At 41.8% G+C, this 22,023-nt stretch overlaps 1 protein-coding gene across 8 annotated transcripts in view; it reads left to right on the top strand.

The window, feature by feature from the left end:
- Nucleotides 1-22,023, top strand: part of ST3GAL1 (ST3 beta-galactoside alpha-2,3-sialyltransferase 1) — a 134,503-nt gene that overhangs the window by 100,675 nt on the left and 11,805 nt on the right. For 4 of the 8 annotated variants that reach the window (XM_083360104.1, XM_083360106.1, XM_083360103.1 and 1 more), the window contains 3 exons: nt 2,727-2,772; nt 6,574-6,693; nt 7,819-11,434. In XM_083360104.1, the coding sequence (XP_083216230.1) occupies nt 2,727-2,772; nt 6,574-6,693; nt 7,819-7,992 (340 nt within the window). In that variant the 3' untranslated portion in view covers nt 7,993-11,434. Of the gene's footprint in view, nt 1-2,726; nt 2,773-6,573; nt 6,694-7,818; nt 11,435-22,023 lie in introns of those variants that run through there. The other 4 variants (XR_014492173.1, XR_014492174.1, XR_014492175.1 and 1 more) reach the window with 2 other exon arrangements.

Below are 22,023 nucleotides of genomic sequence, written 5' to 3'. Positions count from 1 at the left end.
AGGATGCTGTAAAGCATTATAAATACAGGCTGTCGACTTACGAGCACAGTTGAGTCCAATTTTTCTGTCGCAAAGTGAGTCATTTGCAAAGTGAATTTTGTCCCATTTTGCGACCTTCCTTGCCACCGTTGTTAAGCGAATCACTGCAATTGTTAATTTAATAACACGGTCCTTAAGTGAATCTGGCTTCCCCCATTGACATGGTCTGTCAGAGAGTCACAAAAGGAGATCATGTGACCCCGGGGTGCAGCGACCGCCATCAATATGACTCAGTTGACAAGCGACAGAATGTTGATCACGTGACCCCGGGGATGCTTCAAATAGTTACAAGTGTGAGTCGCCTTATTCAGTGCTGTTGTAAATTTGAATGGTCACTATATGAAGTGTTGTAAATCAAGGACGACTTGTACTGAATTTTGCGCCCAAATTTTTATCGTGTATGCGATTGTGGGCTCTGTGATGGTCATAAGTGTGAGGACCGGTCATAAGTCACTTCTTTCAGTGCCATGGCCGTTTCCAATGGTCACTAAATGAATTGTTGTAAGTTGAGGAGTCTACCTGCTTTAGAAAATCTTCCCTTCCCTCACTGGGATTCCATTCTTGTGTCCCATCCCATTCTTTTCAACAACACCCTGCAGTTCTCAGTGGGATTTCCTGTGTTGTTGCAAAATACAATCCACCAAGCCACTCACAAGACCCTTACAGTGTGGACTGAAGCCACAAACGTGTCTTTTCCTGTATTTGACTTGGCTTAATGGGAAATGGGTCTACTAACTGTTAGTAACTGATCATGTACAAACGGATGATGCATTTCCATAGCATTCCGCAACCTTGGTGACTTCAAGACGTCTGGACTTCAACTCCCAGAATCCTCCAGCCAGCACAGCTGGCTGGAGGATTCTGGGAGTTGAAGTCCAGACGTCTTGAAGTCACCAAGGTTGTGAAGCACTGTATTTGAGGCTGTATTGCTGGTATCTCCCATGTTTCACTCCCCCATTTCCTTGGCTGGGTGGAGAGGAGGGTATCCCGTTCCTCCATTTTGAACCCCCGGCATACAGAAGCCACAGGAACTCAAAACAGTGCAGGCAGAGGCCTATTTTAAGTAGGCCCCAAGACTGAAAAACTATAAATCACTTTTAAGGGACAACAAAATCAAGATAAGCTTCCGGGAACAGGGTAAACGGCAAGAAGAGAACGGCCAAGAATTTTATTTCAAAACTAAGGCAAGGACCGGAAAGGAGTAAGTTCCCTTTTAAAGACGGGATAAGTTTCTTTTCAAAGGAGAGCGCATCTATGCAAGGGCAGCAGCTAAGCCAGAATGCAAAAGACACTTCCGTGAAAGGGAACGCAAACTGAATTAGCTGGCTGGGGAGTGACAGGAATCGCAGTTAAAGGGGTTGAGGATAGAAAATGGAGATGAGACTCCATGCTACCAATCCATGCTCACCCTAAGATTTAGTTCCTCTTGTGCATCTCTTTAAGGGGAGTGGGAGAAGTCGACCTCACTGTAAAGGTGGTCCTTAAATTACGCTGATTCCTTCAGTCCCGTCCATTGCACACCATGCTCCACTTCATGACTGCAATGGGGAGCGATGGGATTGCATGCATGCCTTGCTTAACCACTGCAACAGCTTAACCTAATGGTCATAATTCTGGCCTCAGCTGCAGTCATAAATTATTATTATTTATTATTATTATTTATTGGATTTTTATACCGCCCTTCTCCCGAAGGACTCAGGGTGGTGAACAGGGCATATAAATAGAAGTACAAAAGTTAAAAAAAGATTAAATAAATTGCCCAATTAAAACAATCAAATATAAAAACCCATAAAAACCCAAACATTCCCCCATCAGGCCAGGCCAGCTTGTTCGAATAAATGGGTCTTTAACCCACGCCGGAAGGAGCGGAGATCCGGTGCCATCCGGAGCTCCACCGGCAGTTGGTTCCATAAATCCGGGGCGCCCACAGAGAAGGCCCTCCCCCTGGGGGCCACCAGCCGGCATTCTCTGACTGGAGGCACCCTGAGGAGGCCCTCTCTGTGGGAACGCACAGGGCGGAGGGGAGTCGACGCCGGCAGCAGGTGGTCCCCGAGGTATTCCGGACCCATGCCATGTAAGGACTTAAAAACCATCACCAAAACTTTGAACCTCACCCGGAAGACAACTGGTAGCCAATGCAGCTCGCGGAGCAAAGGTGTAACATGGGAGTACCGGGAAACTCCCAAGACAACTCTCGCGGCCGCATTCTGTACCAGTTGGAGCCTCCGAGTGGTCTTCAAGGGAAGCCCCATGTAGAGGCTTCCTGTGTTTTTCAAATTCGTATTCTACCTTTGATTGAGTTCTTTTTCATGAGACGCCTGGACTTTCTTGTTTTTCCTTTGAAGACGTTTCGCTTCTCATTCAAGAAGCTTCTTCAGCTCTGACTGGATGGTAGGGAAACGGAAGGATTTATACTCCTTGTAGACAGCGGGTCATTTGCCTTCTTTTAGAGAGTCATTGAGGCCACCTGGAGGCTTACCTGTGTCCTCAGGGTCACCTGAGTAGTGCAAATGGGTGGGAAGCCTTCTTGGCTACAGGATGTCTTCTGCCCTGTGTCCCAAATAGGATTCCCTATTTGTGAGCAACAGTCTTGCTGGGATACTAAATTCAGAATTAAGGTTGCTTTTTCATTCCAATGTCAGAAGCTGCAAACTTTGTCTGACTAGACTATATTTCTCTTTTGACAGCACATATATTCCTGTTCCTCGGAAGATCAAGGCCAGCAAAGACAAGGTGAGTTGTGGCTACACTCATTCCAGAAGGTTCTTTCTCTGTTTGTTGTTGTTGTTAGCTGCGAAGTTGTGTCCGACCCATCGCAACCCCATGGACAACGTTCCTCCAGGCCTTCCTGTCCTCTACCATCTTCTGGAGTCCATTTAAGCTCACGCCTAATGCTTCAGTGACTCCATCCAGCCACATCATTCTCTGTCGTCCCCTTCTACTCTTGCCCTCAATCTTTCCCAGCATGAGGCTCTTCTCCAGTGAGTCCTTCCTTCTCATTAGGTGGCCAAAGTATTTGAGTTTTAGCTTCAGGATCTGGCCTTCTCAAGAGCAGTCAGGGAATGATTGCTCTCTCATTCATTTTCATGTTCAGTCTTGAAATTAAATTCAGTGCTCCATCACTGGAGGTTTTCAAAAATAGATTGGACAACCATTTGACTGGGATGGTATAAGATCTCCTGCTTTGAGCAGGGGGTTGGACTAGAAGACCTCTGAGGACCCTTCCAGCCTTATGATTGTATGTTCCATTAAGGGACTGGGTATATTTAGAGTCTTGGGGGTGGGGGGATATGATAACCCTCTTCAAACATCTGAAAGGATGGAGAAGATCAAAAGAGTTGTTCTAGTACAGGGGTAGGCAACCTTGGCTCTTTTATGACTCGTGGACTTCAACAGCTGGCTCAGGAATTCTGGGAGTTGAAGCCCACGAGTGATAAAAGAGCCAGGTTTGCCTACCCCTGCTTTAATATGAAGAACAGAAGAGTGGATCTGTTATGGGAAAGCATATTATGATTGATTGTCATAAAAGGGCCAAGTTTGAAGATCCCAGATCTATAAGATAGATTCCAAAAACTATGCTCTCTCCTAAGGGGAAGGTTTAGGTTTGCAAAGGACATTATTTCAGGGAGCACCTTCCCAGGTAAACGGTGGCATCTGAATGTTTTAAACTAGATATTAATTTTGAAGTAAATTACAGGACAGACTTTACTAAAACTTTCCCCCAAATAGACACAGGGATGGAGCAGCATTCAATTGCTAAGAAAGTGTTGTTGTAGCACCACCTACAGGTAGCAGAGAGAACAGCCCAGTCACCCCTTAAAACGAGTCAAGTGGAAAATTAAGAAGTTTTCAAATTTCAGTTTTCCCCTAATTTTATTACTGAGAATAACTTAGCTTGAAAAAGTGCTGCGAGTTTTGATTTAGCAGGCTTTTTTCCCACAGGGATAAAATTATGGAAGACCTTATAAACACCATCCAGAACTTCCAGAATAGCTAGAACAAAAATAGAATATAAATGCAATCAATGAATTGTTGTTGTTGTTGTTTTTAAAATAAGCAAGCTGGCATGCTGTACAGGGCTGACATCTAGCATCTTCATTCTTTCCAAAAACCTGTCTTGAGCCCTAGAAAGATTTTCCCTCTGGGTATTCTCAGAAAATCAAAAGTGGAATTTGCTTCAGGTTCTTCACCCAAATGAAGAAATAAGCTTGAAGAGATGTCAAAGGCAGGATGTGGCATTGACTTTATTTATTTATTTATGTATTTATTTAGATTTATATACCGCCCTTTCCCGAAGGACTCAGGGCGGTTTACTTTGCTTGTCAGGAGGTTACAAAAGCTGATCACGTGACTCTGGGACACTGCAACTGTCATAAATATAAAATAGTTACCAATGATCTGAATTTTGATCACATGACCAAGGGCAGGGGTAGGCAACCTTGGCTCTTTTATGACTGGTGGACTTCAACTCCCAGAATTCCTGAGCCAGCATGGCTCAGCTTGGAAACCTCTCCCTTTCCCCTCAGCATGGCTGGCTCAGGAATTCTGGGAGTTGAAGTCCACGAGTCATAAAAGAGCCAAGGTTTCCTACTCCTGAGTCCAAGGGGATGGTGCAACAATTGTAAGTGTGCAAAATGGTCATAAGTCATTTTTTTCCAATGCCATTGTAACTTTGAACAGTCGCTAAATGAACTGTTGTAAGACTGCGAGGATTAGCTAGCCTAGTCCTCTGTAGTGTGCAGTAGATTCAATATCTCTCTCTCTCTCTCTCTCTCTCTCTCTCTCTCTCTCTCTCTCTCTCTCTCACACACACACACACACACACACACACACACACACACACACACACACACAGGGACTGGCTTTCTTAAGAACCTCCAGTGATTAAAAAACTTGTGTCCTGGAGAATGAGCTTGCTTTAATTCACTCCTATCCTGGCAGCCATTCTATGAATAGACAATCCACACTACCTCCGTGATTTTTGTGGGAGCCTCCATCAGCTGCATTGCAAATTCCAGATGTGCCCGTGGGGCCCTGAAGAGATAGCCCCCACCACACTGAATTCTGATTGACAGCTGAGTTCTGGAAAAGCTGCTTTAGAATTTCTTGATGTTTCCTTTTGGTTTTTCACAGATTCTCCAGGCCTTTAACCTTTTACATATACAACTCGAGCAGTTTCCTGTACTGAGCTATGAGTCTTCTGGCAGAATAAGTGTTTGTTAATTATTGATTTATTCAGTGGCTACCCTCTTGCTGTAGCTAAGATGGGTTCAAAAAAACCCCTCAGAATACAGAAAAGCTAGCAAAGGCACATATTGCACGGAGGACAATATATCAACATATTGCACATTAATAGCAATAACCTTTAGACTTATGTATGCCCCTTGGTGCTTTAGAGCACTCATTTTACCGACCTCGGAAGGATGGAAGGCTGAGTCAACCTTGAGCCGGTCAGAATCAAACTTCAGGCTGTGGGCAGAATTAGCCTGCAATACTGCATTCTAACCACTGCGCCACCAGGGCTCCTAGTAATGGTTCATACAATATCCTGCCTCAGGGCCAGAGAAGAACCAGATCTCAAAGACCTTTCAAATGGCCAGAAGGATCAAGCCTTCTGAATCTCAAGATGGAAGGGTGCTCTTCTATATGGGAAGTTCACGGAAGAAAAGGCCTACTTCCTACATCCATAACACTTGGCTAGATAGGACTCAGAAATCAGAAATCCTGGCCAAACCTGTGGAGTGACCACAAGTAACTGGAGATAGATGGTCCTATAGATAAGCTGGCCTACTTGCAATCAGTGTAACTCAAAACAGTAGAAATGTTGTGGTTATAGAGTTGTGCCCACGAACTCTTGCCCTGCCACATTCTGGATCATGTGTAGCTTCTGAGTGGTCTTCAAGAGCAGGAATCTAAACTGGAGCCATCTCTCTTTTTAGCTTGCAAATTTACAGCTTTCAAGGGCAGCCCCTTGTAGGGCACACTGCAGTAATGCAAACAATAATCCTAGCTAATGATTCTGATTGATAGTTTAGGTTTGGGCTGTCGGTAGCATCACCTGCCAAAACTGTGACTGAGATTCTCTGTGCTTGCAAATTATTGGTTTTTTTAGAAACTCTGCTTTCTTGACATGCTAGAATCCGAGATAGGAAAAGTTACCCAAGCAAGACTTTTTATACTACAGTGTATTTTTTTCCCATTTCTCTTTTTCAACATCCTGCACAACCCCACTTCTAGCCCTTGATGATAGGATATGTTAAATGAATACCTTTTTTTTTTCCAAATCTGGGCCCTGCTTGTTTCAAAAAGCATTGCATTTAATTTCCTGCAGCAGCATACTTTTATTCAAGGTTCTCAAAGTGAAAGGCGATTCTCCGCTGTTCAACTGTTGTTTGCTAAGGAGGTACCAAACTTTCCAATTGGAAAAGACAGCACATTTTGTACATTCCTAGAATTTGCTAGAATTTTTTTTTCTCCCATGCTGAAGTATCTCTGAAATTAAAGTAATAGGGTATGTTCTTTCATTCTGTGCAGATCATGGTTTATCATCCTAGTTTTATAAAATACGTTTACGACAATTGGCTCCAACATCATGGGAGGTATCCCTCAACCGGATTCCTGTCAATTATCTTTGCCCTGCACCTGTGTGATGAGGTAGGTGACATACTAAGGCTAGGCTACCTTCATAAAAAGTGAGAGATCCTGGTTTGCATGGTGACCTGCATTGATTTGATGACCCAACCATTGTTCAAGTTAATCCTTAAATACCGAGAAAAAAATTTTAAAATATTTTTCCACACATCCTGTTCCCATTACTGTAATCCTAATGAAACTATTCCTTATTTTCCATAAATTCATATCAGGCCATTGCTGAATTTCAGCTCTCGGCACCATTACCTTCTTTAAACAGTGAGAATTGTACTTCAACAATTGAGGGTGATAGGTGGCTAACATCCTATTAAATCAGGTTTTCTTCTCTCAGGGAGCCTACGTAATTTTGGAAAACAATATCTTCAGTTGCAAAGGAGGGGGATAACATTGTCTTGAGGTTGTCATGGTTACTTCAGCAATACCAAGATCATGTGAACTTCTAATACCACTTTACAAAGCCTTAGTAAGATCACACTTGGACAACTGCATCTAGTTCTGGTCACCACAATACAAAAAAGATGTTGAGACTCTGGAAAGAGTGTAGAGAAGAGCAACAAGGATGATTAGGGGCTGGAGGCTAAAGGATTGCAGTAATGGAACAGGATGTGTGGAAAATCTTTTTTAAAAAGTGCTTTTTTTAATGTTGTTCAAGGGTCAACATGAACAATGGTTGTGTCATCAAGTCAATGCAGGTTGCAGAAATTGGTTATGTCCAGGGGTGGGGAACCTTGGCTCTTTTATGACTTGTGGACTTCAACTCCCAGAATTCCTGAGCCAATTCAAAAAGAGACTGGATAACCATTTGTCTGAAATGGTATAGGGCAGGGGTCTTCAAACCTGGCCCTTTTATGACTTGTGGACTTCAACTCCCAGAATTCCTCAGCCAGCATGCCTGGCTGAGGAATTCTGGGAGTTGAAGTCCACAAGTCATAAAAGAGCCAAGTTTGAAGACCCCTGGTATAGGGTCTCCTGACTTAGCGGGGGGTGGGGTGGACTACAAGGCCTCCAACGTCCCTTCCAACTCTATTATTCTAGGTTTTATTATTGCTGGAAATATGAGACCTAAGGAAAATGGAATCCATTTAAGGACCAATTCTTTTTTTTTTCTTTCCTATCCACTCTCCGTAGCTGGATCTCTACGGCTTTGGGGCAGACAACAGAGGCAATTGGCACCACTACTGGGAGAATAACCCTTCTGCGGGAGCCTTTCGGCAGACCGGCGTCCATGATGGAGACTTTGAAGCAAACCTGACGCAAACCCTCGCCTCGGTGGCCAAAATACGGTTCTTCAAGGGCAGATGACCCCGGTGGTCGGACAAGCGGTGATCTCTGGCAAGAAGGAAGGCAGATGTTTTAAAATAAATGGAGTCTTGGAGTGGGCGGTCTGTCACTTCTCAGCCGAGAAATGCTTCAGAGAACCGCAGGCTGCAATTAGCAGGCAGCTTTGAAAAGGCCCCTCAAACACAGCTTCGAAGTTTGACAGCATAGGAAAACACCCCGTTTGGAAAGAAATGTCTGCTCCAGACTCTTCTAATTGTAACCCATGTTTGAATTACTTTTCCGTCTTCAGAATTACCAGATCTTCAGCTCTACAAAGAAAGAAAGAAAAAAGGGGGGCAGAAGAGATCAAGGAATTTACAAACACCCTCTTGTTTTCAAATTACCTCAAAAGAGCTTATTCCAATCATGGTTTGTTTTTTTTTTCTCTGAAGGATCCTGCCAAGGCCAATAACCCTCACCAGCTCTTGTTGGGTGGGGCGAACAAGATCTTTGTCTCCTGTGAGCAAAACGATTGCCGTGCCGGTTAGTGTTTTTTTGACTATTGAAATGAAATGTCCTGTTTCCAGGTAATATATACCGTTGCTATTTAGTGTGGCTACAAGCCAGGAGTAAAGTTGCTGGCCTCAGTGGTTTTAAAGAAGATAACGCAGGGGCAGGTTAATACTTTTATTTACTTTTTTTTTTTTTTTAAAATGCTCTGCCATTGCATGGTTCTCAATTCTCTTGCAAAGCAGAGAAATGAATTAATGTTGCACACAAACAAACACAAGGACACGCACAAATACAGCGCAAGATCTGGGCTCCATAAATTTAGACAACCCCTAGATGACATCAAGGGTTATTTTAAATTCCTCCAACATTGGGAGTTTTGCAGCCCAGATCTTTGGCTTAACACACACAAACACACACACACACACACACACATCATTGACATGTGCCTTTCTGAAACACCCATAGCATAAAGGGAGTGAACTTGTTTGTTACATTCCCTCAGTGACTGAACTCTCAGAACTTCACTTGTTCTATGAAAATAAGGGACACAAATGTTAAAAACTGCTCATCCCACCTTGTATATGGGTGGCTTTTGACATTTTTGGGCAGAAGAAGGAAAGGAAAAGGAACCGTTTTTGACTTATTTTCAAAAGAACACTTGGGAGGGGGGAAAAAATTGAAAGATTTTTGCTTCTATTTTTTACAGTTGTACATTTAAATATATATATTTTAAAGTATTGAGTTAAAATTTAAAAAAAGCGGTCGTCCCATCAGCGCGAGAACAGCAAGGCACAGATCTGAGATAATTCTGTTCACCAGCAGAGTCTGTTCCATCCAAATTCCAGGAGGTCCGTTTTGCAAGAGAGAAATGATTTGATTGAAGACCCATTAAAGAGACCCATTAAATCAGAGCTCTGTTGACATATATACAGGATCCGAACCATCCATAAAAGTCCAAATTAACAAGGGGAATTCATCCACAGTCTACAGAGACAAAGATTCCAGAACATCTGGAGGAGGACTTCAATGTTCTAGAATGTGGAACTCAACCTAGATAGAGGAAGCCAATGAGCTGTTTGGATAGCCAACCACTGAAGGAGGCACTGAAGAGGTAGCAGCATTGTGAAAACAGAGATGGATGGATTATTATTACCTCATTTAACTAGACATCCAACCACTTTCCTCTCTCGCCTGTAGGACACAAAGAACTACCTAGGATTGGGATGCTACTTTGCATGCCTTTTCCATCATGCGTTGATCAATCTTTCCACAACATGGAATCCTACTGAGGAGTTGGTTTGCAACACAGTGTGAGGGTTACAGTGTTAGGCCCTTTAGTCTTAACATTCTGGAAGGAGTACCAGATTGAAGTAGGCTGGTCTAGAACAGGGGTAGGCAACCTTGGCTCTTTTATGACTTGTGAACTCCCAGAATTCCTGAGACAGCCACGTTGAGGGGAAAAGGGAGAGGTTTCCAAGCTGAGCCATGCTGGCTCAGGAATTCTGGGAGTTGAAGTCTACGAGTCATAAAAGAGCCAAGGTTGCCTACCCTTGGTCTAGAACACAGAGCTAATTCTTTTTACCAAACAGAAAAATAAAATTGCAGTTGCAAACGCAAACTTCCCCATCCCTGCAAGAATTTTCTTCACCGGTCACTAGTCTGCTTTTTGGTTTGGAGGTCATACGGTTCCATGGTCGTCTTCAAAAGTAAAACTGGCCAATTTCAAATAAGCTATATTTTTAAAGTAGATTGTCCTGGATACCATAAATTAAAAGTCTCCATACATTTTGTAGCACAGGTTTAAATCATGATTTCTTTAAATCATGTTCAAGGACATTAGTCCTGAGACTGGATGGCTTCTGAAGTAAGAGTGACCTTCTTTTTCTAGACTTTTCTAGACTCGGCAATTTTATCTTTGAACAGCAACTTGTTTATGTACAGGAAAAGGTGCTTCTACTTATCTCCATGAAAACATGTGCCTGTTGAATTCTGCTGATCCAGCTTTGATTGAGGATAAACTTTGTCTTGCTCAGACGGCATCCTTAAACTACGATTGTGTACCCCGAATACTGTCATCCTGTTGGTTTGGGGTTTCTTTTGTGCTGTATTTTTAAACTACCGGACAGGAATAAAACAATTGAGCTAAATGTGTCAAAAGCTTAAACGTACATGGGTGTTGAAGCATCTCTCCATTGTTTCCAGCTGCAGGATTTTAGTTCTACCAAAGATTTATAAATCTATTTTATTTATAATTTGGGCTGACGGGAAGAGAAGAAATGTGATAGGTAATGGCGTTGGGAGAATCCAGGAGTATTCTGAAGAATAGGAAATGGTTCTCCACAAACCATTCTTGATTGCAGTGTGCTATGTTCCCAAATTGTACGTGTATTTTAAGCAATCTCAGAAGGATCTAGGGACAACTCGCCATAGCCAACTCGCTGCAAGACAAGAATAGAATAGAATAAAGCTGGAAGGGACCTTGGAGGTCTTCTAGTCCAACCCGCTGCTGGACACTAATATCAAAAAACATGGTGGAATAGAATCATTAAAGAAAGGCTGCAAAAGAAGGGACAGAGTGAAATGGGAATGACAAAAGTTAAAGTATTTTTTTAAATCATGATTAGATAATTAAATTAAATTGTTGAATTGTCCTGCATCAAGTTGTTGCACGTCAAGTTAGCTGCAGCGAGTTGTTCCATTCCATTCTCAGAGGGCTAAAGATATTTAGACATGAGGATTACAATCTTCCAAAAGAAAAGCAAGGCTTTTTAACAGATTATCCCCAGCCAACAGCAGAGACTGCACTATCTATTTAATCTAGATTCGTGGCCAAAGGGATTTATTTCTGCCAAGCAGAAATCCAGCTAGGAAAGTTTTCCTTAGCATAAACATGCGGCGATAGAGAACAGCCTCCTCAGTGGATTTTTACTTAATTTTGTTGTGAGTTACACAATGACAATAAAGATATTCTATTCTATTCTGTTCTGTTCTGTTTGTTGTAAAATGAGGTTTGGGTCAAAAAATTCAAAAGACCCCATCAAAAGCAAGGATGTCCAGTTGCTTTTAAAACTGGATTGTTCCCATCCACAAGCATGGATGATCAATTGGAGATTTCAAATTAGGGCAATAATTTGACCTGCAGGTCTGAATTTGGGTCAAGAAGATGGATTAGAGCAGGGGTCTTCAAACTTGGCAACTTTGAGACTTGTGGACTTCAACTCCCAGAATCCCTTAGCCAGCCAGGAATTCTGGGAGTTGAAATCCACAAGTCTTAAAGTTGCCAAGTTTGAAGACACCTGGCTTAGATAATGCATTTGTTGCAATGGGCAGCTATATAAGTAGAATGAATGAATGAATGAATGAATGAATGAATGAATGAATGAATGAATGAATGAATTCCCATATTAGACCTCTTTGGAGAACCATGCAGGTGATCCTGGCTGAAAGATTGTTCAATTTAATGAATGGGATCTAAGGATAGAAGATAGCTTCTGATGGAGAGATGCTTAAATTGATAGCCCAACCAAATATGGCCTCTCTTGGCACACTCACTCGGCTGGTGATTATAGTATTTCAGGAAGTATTTTGGCATTTTCTGCAACTCAGATCCTTGCTTGAAACTACCAGAATGGTTGGTGAGGACAAAGCTATTAAGTGAGCTAAAAAAAGAGCTTTATGAATCTGACTTTAAGGCTTAATGTCTTGTCTGAATCCAGCTGCTACATTTTGCTTTGTGTGCATTTGAGTTGAACTTTAAATAAGAACAGTGCTGAGATCCGGCCAGCTGCTGGGGAGAGGTAAACAGGAAGAAGTTTGTAACCAGGGGTGGCTCTTTATTTAATGTTCATTTCCTTTCTGTGGTCTGCTACCAGCATCCACCCACCCAAATGTAGATCTTTGAATGAAAGGTAGATAACTATCATAGGATCAGCAGGCTGGTTTTCATAAGGACAGCTCTGGGTGGCTATTATTAAACTGAAAAAAAAGGTTTAAAATAAACAGTATTCTGGCTTCATCAACATAGAACATAGAATAACAGAGTTGGAAGGGACCTTAGAGGTCTTCTAGTCCAACCCCCTGCTCAGGCAGGAAACCCAATACCATTTCAGACAAATTCTCTTTGGGAAGGCTTCCAGTGACAGAGTGCTGACAACTTATGAAAGCAAAAGATGTTCCACTGATTGATTGCTGTCACTGTTAGGAAATTTCTTCTTCTTCTTCTTCGTTCTAGGTTGCTTCTCTCCTTGGCTAATATCCATCAACACAGTGTGAATGCAGAGGGCAATGGGATAATTATCCTTGGGCCAAAGCAAGTGATCCACTTCATACCATACTGGACCTCTTTTTAAAAAGTGTCTCCAATTTACTTAGCAAGTTTAACATCTGTTCTCATCATCCCCAGAAATCAGAAGTCTTGTAACACTTTTTATTTATTTATTTTCACTAACCATTATTATTATTTTTTTAAAAAGGCATAAGCTTTCGTGAGTGGCATCTCACCAAAGGCTTTTTAGTAAAACTGGATAGTCAGAAAAGTTACTTCCTGGTTTTTATGTTTTTTATGTTTTTATTTTTTTTTAAAAAAAATTGCCATTGTGGACTAATACAGCCCTCGCTGTACAATAAAGCAAAACTCCCTTACTATTGTCAAGTGTACAAAAACCAGCAGTGTCTAATAATGAAAAACAGCCTTGGTGGGTCCAAAGGCTATTTAAACTCAATCTCTTCTTTCCGTGGTTATCCAACTACAAGGCCTGTGGCTTTCCCTAGAGTGGGAGATTCATGCAGAAAGGCAAAAGGTTTCTTGTTCCTTGCTTTCCAAAGCTGTGTCTGATAACTCAGCAGTCGAGTCTTTCTGAATATACGATCCTGATTAACTGCCACCGATCAATAAGATTCCTTCTCTGTGCCTAATGCTTTTGAAAGCCTAGTGTTGGATCAATACTCCCTGTTATGCAAAGGGGAGGGAACAAATTGCTGCAGTGTCTGATTTCATCCATCTGAACAATCAGTTGATTGTAATTTGATTTTACTGATCGTTTGGTCAGCCTCTGCTACATTTCCTCCCATTAGCCTTTCCCCCCCCCTTACATTAAAAATTAAACAGACAAAGCTTTTACAAGAGCGGAAAATTTGATGCCCTCCAGATATTTTGCCCTACAAGCTCCTGTCTCCTGCCAGCCATGTCCGACTCTAGGGACCGATGCTCATCTCCGTTTCCTAGCTGAGAGAGCCAGCATTGTCTGAAGACCTTTTCCATGTGGCAGCATAGTATAGGTCAAACTTGCAACATCACATATCGTGGCGTATCGCGGCTTTTTTGCCATTGCCGGCAATGGGGTGGATGCGGTTTTGCTATTATGCATCCGCCCCGCAGGGCGGCAGTTTGACTTTTTTTTTTTAACTTTTTTTAAACTTTTTGTATAGGATGCACCTTGCTCAATAGTAGTAACTGTGAGAGGGATCTTGAAGTCCTAATGGACAGTCACTTAAATATGAGCCAGCAGTGTGCTGCAGCTTCCAAAAAAGCCAACACAGTGCTAGGCTGCATTAACAGAGGGATAGAATCAAGATCACGTGAAGTACTAATACCACTTTACAATGCCTTGGTAAGGCCACACCTGGAATACTGCATCCAGTTTTGGTCACCACAATGTAAAAAAGATGTTGAGACTCTAGAAAGAGTACAGAGAAGAGCAAAAAAGATGATTAGGGAACTGGAGACTAAAACATATAAGGAACAGTTGCTGGAATTGGCTATATCTAGTTTAATGAAGAGAAGGACGATGGGGGACATGATAGCAGTCTTCCAATATCTCAGGGGTTGCCACAAAGAAGAGGGAGTCAAGCTATTCTCCAAAGCACCTGAAGGCAGGACTAGAAGCAACGGATGGAAACTAACCAAAGAGAGAAGCAACCTAGAACTAAGGCGAAATTTTTTGACAGCTAGAAAAATTAACCAGTGGAACAACCTGCCTCCAGAAGTTGTGAATGCTCCAACACTGGAGGTTTTCAAGAAGAGACTGGACAGCCATTTGTTTGAAATGATATAGGGTTTCCTGCCTGAGCAGGGGTTGGACTAGATGACCTCCAAAGTCCCTTCCAACTTTATTATTATTATTATTATTATTATTATTATTATTATTATTATTATTATTATTATTGTTGTTGTTGTTGTTGTTATTATTATTGTTATTATTATTATTATTATTATTATTATTATTATTATACACCAAGGTACATGGAACACTGTTACCTTTTGGTGGGAAGTACCTGTTTATCTACTCACATTTGCATGGTTTCTAATTGCTAGATGGGCAGGAGCTGCAGCGTGGGACAGGAGCTCACCCTGTTGTGCAGTGCTCGGATATCAAACCTGGGCTGTCAGCTGACAAGCTCAGCGTCTTTAATTAATTAATTAATTAATTAATTTATTAATATTTCTATACCGCCATTCTCCCGAAGGACTCAGGGCGGTGTACAAGGCAAGAATAAAACACAAAATTACAAAAGTTAAAAAGTAATTAAATACATGCCCGTAAAAAAAAACAATTAATACATAATAAAAACCCCAATAAAATAATAATAAAAAAACCCCCAATTCCCCCTCAGGCCAGGCCGGCTTGTTCGAACAAGTACGGTATGTTTTTAGATCGCGGCGAAAGGAGCGAAGATCGGGCGCCGTCCGGAGCTCAACTGGTAGCTGGTTCCATAGTTCTGGGGCGCCCACAGAGAAGGCCCTCCCCCTGGGGGCCACCAATCGACATTCTCTGACCGGTGGCACCCTGAGGAGGCCCTCTCTGTGGGAACGCACAGGGCGGAGGGAAGTTGATGCCGGCAGCAGGTGTTCCCTAAGGTACTCCGGACCCCTGCCATGTAGGGCTTTAAACACCATTACCTTGAATCTAATTGCCGAGCTATCAGCCCTCAACTCCTGCCATTACACTGTTTATTTATTTAAATGGTTTATTCAGCCACCCTTCTTTCAAGAGTGACTGGGGGGGGCATTAAAACTGCCCCCGCAGCATAGAAGCCACAGGGCCCAAAATTACAACAGGAACTCCAATCGTAGAAAGTCACAAGAGAGTTTGATCTCTGGGATCCTTGGTTGCTTTCTCGCAGGCATTTCATATATTCTTCTCTATACTTATGGATAAGCCCATCTACGGTTAAGCCGAAAACAATTTTGGGGGTGCATTTAAGCACCTAACATTCTGGGCTTGTGAATATGAATAGAAGAGAGGGGGAGTCTAGCACTTACGATGTTACCTAGTTGGGTAATGAAATGTCTGCGAGAAAGCCACCAACCCCACAATTCAATCCTGATCTATGAAATTTTCTTCTATTAATTACTGGTGGTCCAAGCATCAGAAGGACTGGACTGTTGAGGATTGAATACAGCTTTGGAAAGCCAGCCTTGTTTGTCAAAGGGGCCATCCAGATAATTCAATGGGAGCTATGTCATGGGGGTAGGGACGCAGTGGCTCAGTGGGTTAGGACGCTGAGCTTGTCAATCAGAAGGTCGGCAGTTTGGTGGGTCGAATCCTGACTGCTGTGTAACAGAGTGAGCGCCTGTTACTCGTCCCAGCTTCTGCCAACCTAGCAGTTCGAAAGCACGTAAAAATGCAAGTAGAAAAATAGGGACCACTACGGTGGGAAGGTAACAGCGTTCCGTGCGCCTTTGGCATCTAGTCATGCCGGCCACATGACCACGGAGACGTCCTCGGACAAGTGCTGGCTCTTCAGCTTTGAAACGGAGATGAGCACCGGCCCCTAGAGTTGGAAACGACTAGCACACATGTGCGGTGGAACCTTTACCTTTACCTTTATGTCATGGGGACAGTCCCCAGCCAGACACATACCTCCCCTCCCAGGGGTTTTCCTTCCAAAGTTCACTTCCTCTGTTCCTACCGTTTGCAACATCAATGCGTATTTTTCAGCATCAAGATCCAGGAGCGGTCTTTTATGTTTAAGAAATGGCAATTCAAAAAAATAAATGCATTGCTCAGAATTGTTTGTTTTTAAGCACTCTGAGCGTCCTGGGCAGTTTCTTTCATGAAAAGCTTTCTGTTTCCATTTTTTGATTCCTGGTAAACCCCAGATGAGTCTTTATTCATTCCATGCAGGATTTAACTCCCAAATTGTAAAAGCTCTCCTGTCTTATCTGCCTGCTACGAACTCAAATGACGTTGCCGACCCACTCCCTGTTTATGCTCTTCTGCTTTTAACACCCTCATCCTGGAGGCATTCCCTGGACAGTATCCATCCCACAAAACAGATCTGAGGTCAGGTTTCTGCAGATGAAGGAACTTGCTTAAAGATACCAGAGCAGATCTCTGGTTACTTCTCAGCAACTTTAACCAGAGTGGGGTTAACCAATCCTTGCTCTGAACACTTTTAAGTCTGGTTAAATCAACTGAGATTGCTCAGTGGCAGAAGCACCAGCTTTGCTTTGCAAAAAGTCTGCAGCTTCATTTTGTTTTATCAGCAGGTGGGACTGAGAAAAAACACACCTTGTTTTACATCCTGAGTGATAAGCCATCTTTTAGGGCTGGGGGCCTCTCTGATAGCATTTGCTTAGGGTTTCATACAATTCTAACTGTGGCAGGGATTGTCTGCAAACTTGAGGCTCCATGGATCCAAGGTGCATAGGTTTGAGTGACCACTAGATGGCAACCAAGCTACAGGAAGCTTTAATACGCAGTGGCCATTTGTGGTATGGCAGTCCTGATCTAATTACCATATATGTTCACATAGAAACCCATCTGCGGATACACTGACCTATGTTTTTCATCATATTTTTGCTAAAAATTCAAGAGACTGCTTACAGTATCTACAGATGGGCTTATGCACAAGTATATGCATATAGGATATATGGGTACTTTAAAAAGTATTCTTCTCTATACTTATGGATAAGCCCATCTACGGTTAAGCCAAAAACAATTTTGGGGGTGCATTTAAGCACCTAACATTCTGGGCTTGTGAATATGAATAGAATGGAGCTGGAAGGGACCTTGGAGGTCTTGTAGTCCAGCCGCCTGCTCAAGCAGGAGAACCTATACCATCTCAGGCAGGTGAATGTCTAGTGTCTTCTTAAAAATCTCCAGTGATGGAGCACCCATGATTTCTGGAGGCAAAGCTGTTCCACTGGTTGATTGTCCTCACTGTCAGGAAGTTTCTCCTTAATTCCAGGTTGCCTACCTCTTTGATCAGTTTCCAATCATTGTTTCTCGTCCTTCCTTCTGGTGCTTTGGAGAATAACTTTGTGGCAGCCCCTCAAATACTGGAACACTGCTATCATGTCTCCCCTATTTCTTCTTTTCTTTAGACTAGCCAAACCCAAGTCCCACAGCTGTTCTTCGTATGTTTTAGTCTCCAGGTCTTTGATCATCTTAGTTGCCCTTCTCTGAATTTTTTATATATATATATATATATATATATATATATATATATATATATATATATATATATATATATATATATATATATATATATACATACATACATACATATATATTTAATCTTATCAAGGAATATATATATACCAGCCTGAAGATGACGAGTGGGACCTGGTCGAAAAGTGGCCAAGACACTATCAATCTTACACGGGAAAAGACCCGTGGCCAAGACCTACATACCTACACCCATGAAAATCTACGAATATATATATATATATATATATATATATATATATATATATATATATATATATATATATATATATATATATATATATATATATATAATATATATATGGACGCGGTGGCTGGGTAGGTTAGGACGCTGAGCTTGTCAATCAGAAGGTCAGCAGTTTGGCGGGTCGAATCTCGAGTGCCGTGTAACAGTGAGCGCCTGTTATTCGTCCCAGCTTCTGCCAACCTAGCAGTTCGAAAGCACGTAAAAATGCAAGTAGAAAAATAGGGACCACTACGGTGGGAAGGTAACAGCGTTCCATGCGCCTTTGGCGTCTAGTCATGCTGGCCACATGACCAGGGAGACGTCCTTGGACAAGCGCTGGCTCTTCAGCTTTGAAATGGAGATGAGCACCGGCCCCTAGAGTCGGAAACGACTAGCACACATGTGCGGGGGAAACTTTACCTTTACTTTATATATATACCCAAGCCAATCCATTGGCAGGTTATCTTTGCAGTTATAAGTTACTTATAAGAAGTGAGCCCTAGTAGAAAAAAAACTGCAAAATAAACCTTTCAAATAATTCAAACTCACTTAAACAAGGGCAGGAAATTCTTCTTGCACTTTTTAGAATTCTGATACACCTACAGTGGCATTCAAATTCCAAAAGTTGTATAGTTGACCACTTAACGTGGGGTGTGAGACCCTGCAAGCAGAATTTCCAACCCTCGTGCCTAGTGAGCTTTTTAAAGCAGACATCCACAAAGATTAGATGCATGGAGGCCATCATATTCTCTGTGACTCTCGAAGGAAGCAAAAATCGGATTTAGAAGAAGAAGGGACTTGGGAGGTCCTCTAGTCTAGTCCAACCCCCTACTCAAGCAGGAGACCCTATGCCATTCCAGACACATGGCTGTCCACAGAATAATAAAAGAGTACTGACTCCCTTGCATGTTGGTGTTGAAGACCTCGTCTGAGGATACCATGGAGAGCCAAGAAAACAAATCAACAGATCATCAAAGAGATCAACTCGGGGTTCTCCATGGAGGTTCAAAGGATCAGGCTCAAGTTATCCTGTTTGAAACACATTATGTGAAGACCCAACTCTCTGGAGAAGTGTCTAATGCTGGGAAAGTTGAAAGGAAAGAGAAGAAGAGCAGGGTCAACATTAAGTTGGATGGACTCCATGATGTGATGGGGGCATGTTGGAAGACCTGAAGGACCAGGTTACGGACAGATTGTCATGGAGTCACTTAGAGTCAACAATAACTTGAAAGTCTCTCTCTCTCTCTCTCTCTCTCTCTCTCACACACACACACACACACACACACACACACGTCCTGTGCTAAGCACATTGCGCTACAAGCATACTGCACAGTTCTCAATCAGCAGCTACCATGTCCCACCTCCTTCCATTTATGATTGATGTTTTCCATGTCTTCCTGAAATGTTTGGCACCAGATTTTCTCTGGTCTTCCTCTTTTTCTCTGAAAATTGTCTGCGGTTTTTGCTGGACATTGCTCACCCATGCGGATGGGTGTCCGGCAAAGCAAAAATTATTGAAATTATTTCCCAGGTTCCTCTTGTCCTCAGCTAATTTAGGAGAAGCCACCAACTGACTCCCTCTCAGTTTCTTGATTTATTCCTTCTGTGTTTTTCCCAGGGCTTTTGCCAGTCTTTCCCTACCATAGCGATGTCAGCCATCTTTTAAGCACAATGTATGAACAGGTTCATTAGGGGACATGATGGCTCAGTGGGTTAGGAAGCTGAGCTTGTTGATCAGAAGGTTGGCAGTTTGGCAAGTCGAATCCCGAGTGCCGCGTAGCAGAGTGATCGCCTGTTACTCGTCCCAGCTTCTGCCAACCTAGCAGTTCGAAAGCACGTAAAAATGCAAGTAGAAAAATAGGGACCACTCCGATGGGAAGGTAACAGCGTTCCGTGCACCTTTGGCGTCTAGTCATGCCGGCCACATGACCACGGAGACGTCCTCGGACAAGCGCTGGCTCTTCGGCTTTGAAACGAAGATGAGCACAGGCCCCTAGAGTTGGAAATGACTAGCACGCATGTGCGGGGGAACCTTTACTATGTGCGGGGGAACCTTTACTATGAACAGGTTGCTGAAGCCTGCTTCCTTGCTCTACCTAGCATTCATTTCTCTTTTTAAAAAGAGAGACATAAAACAAACAGAAAATGAAAGTGTGGAGTTCATATGCTTGGCTTATGTTTCTTCACCAAACGCAAACTCTTTAGTATTTATTTCTCTCTGCATTTTGAAAAAAAAAAAGCCAAATTTTTTGAGCACCTGTTTTTTCAGATCTCTGTTTTCTTCTTTTTAAATAATACTAATACTAATAATAATAATAATGATGATGATGATGATGATAATAATAATAATAATAATAATAATAATAATAATAATAATAATTCTCACACTACTGTTTTTATGATTATACTTTCTGAATGAAGGCTCTATTTTTCAGTGACATATTATTTATCGCACACATTTTCAATATGAAGAAAGGAATTTGAAATAAATTTTTGTACCTCACACACCAGTTCCTGTGAGTCTTTTTTTATGAAGATTTTTGTGTAGTGGGTTCTTTGGCGCAGGAATGAAGACGAGGTAACTGAGTACAGGGAAACTGTAGAGCCTTGGTGGAGCAGTGGGCTAATGCCTCCTTAAGTAAAACCAGCTGCCTGCAATTAGTGCAGGTTCGAGTCCCACCAGGCTCAAGGTTGACTCAGCCTTCCATCCTTCCCAGGTAGGTAAAATGAGGACCCAGATTGTTGGGGGCAATTAAGCTGACCTTGTAATAATGCCGCTTGGGGTGTGTGTGAAAGCCCTAATAATAAGCAGGCATATACATAGAATGAAGGCTATTGCTAAGCTTGTAAGCCGCCCTGAGTCTTCGGAGAAGGGTGGGATATAAATGGAATTAAAATAAAAAAATAAATAAAACTCATGGTTTATTTCTTGCAGAAACTGTACTGAGGAAAAGGCTGCAACTAGCCACAATGTATAGTCTAGCCCCTAGGTGGCAGCCAATAGTTTTGAAGCAACCATTGCCGCCTAGGGATAGCCAATAGTAGCACTGGAGACTCGTAGTCTGGGTTGCTGGAGAGCCGTTAGCTGCTCCAGCAACCCACGTGGTATTACTAATGAGCCCAGTACATAACAAAGATAACCATACCTAAGGGTTGAATGGTGGGATCCTTGGTGTACCCTGAGCTTGGTGTCTTTCTTGCAGACATCTTAAAATGACAAAGGCAAAATAGAATAGAATAGAATAGAATAGAATAGAATAGAATAGAATAGAATAGAATAGAATAGAATAGAATTCTTTATTTAGAATAGAATAGAATAGAATAGAATAGAATAGAATAGAATAGAATAGAATAGAATAGAATAGAATAGAATAGAATAGAATAGGAATAGAATAGAATAGAATAGAATAGAATAGAATAGAATAGAATAGAATAGAATAGGACTCTTTATTTAGAATAGAATAGAATAAAATAGAATAGAATAGAATAGGACTCTTTATTTAGAATAGAATAGAATAGAATAGAATAGAATAGAATAGAATAGAATAGAATAGAATAGAATAGAATAGAATAGAATAGAATATGATCTTCATATCTTGGATAACTAGAAGAATAGAATAGAATAGAATAGAATAGAATAGAATAGAATAGAATAGAATAGAATAGAATAGAATAGAATAGAATAGAATAGAATAGAATAGAATAGAATAGAATAGAATAGAATGCAGAATAACAATAGAATAGAATAGAATAGAATAGAATAGAATAGAATAGAATAGAATAGAATAGAATAGAATAGAATAGAATAGAATAGAATAGAAGCAACCTAGAACTAAGGAGAAACTTCCTGAGAGTGAGATCAATTAACCAGTGGAACAACCT

Source organism: Vipera ursinii (assembly GCF_947247035.1).
Source record: "Vipera ursinii genome assembly, chromosome: 3".
NCBI classification, from domain to species: domain Eukaryota; kingdom Metazoa; phylum Chordata; class Lepidosauria; order Squamata; family Viperidae; genus Vipera; species Vipera ursinii.
Note: the sequence above shows the minus strand (reverse complement) of the source record. Positions and strands in the feature narration are given on the sequence as shown.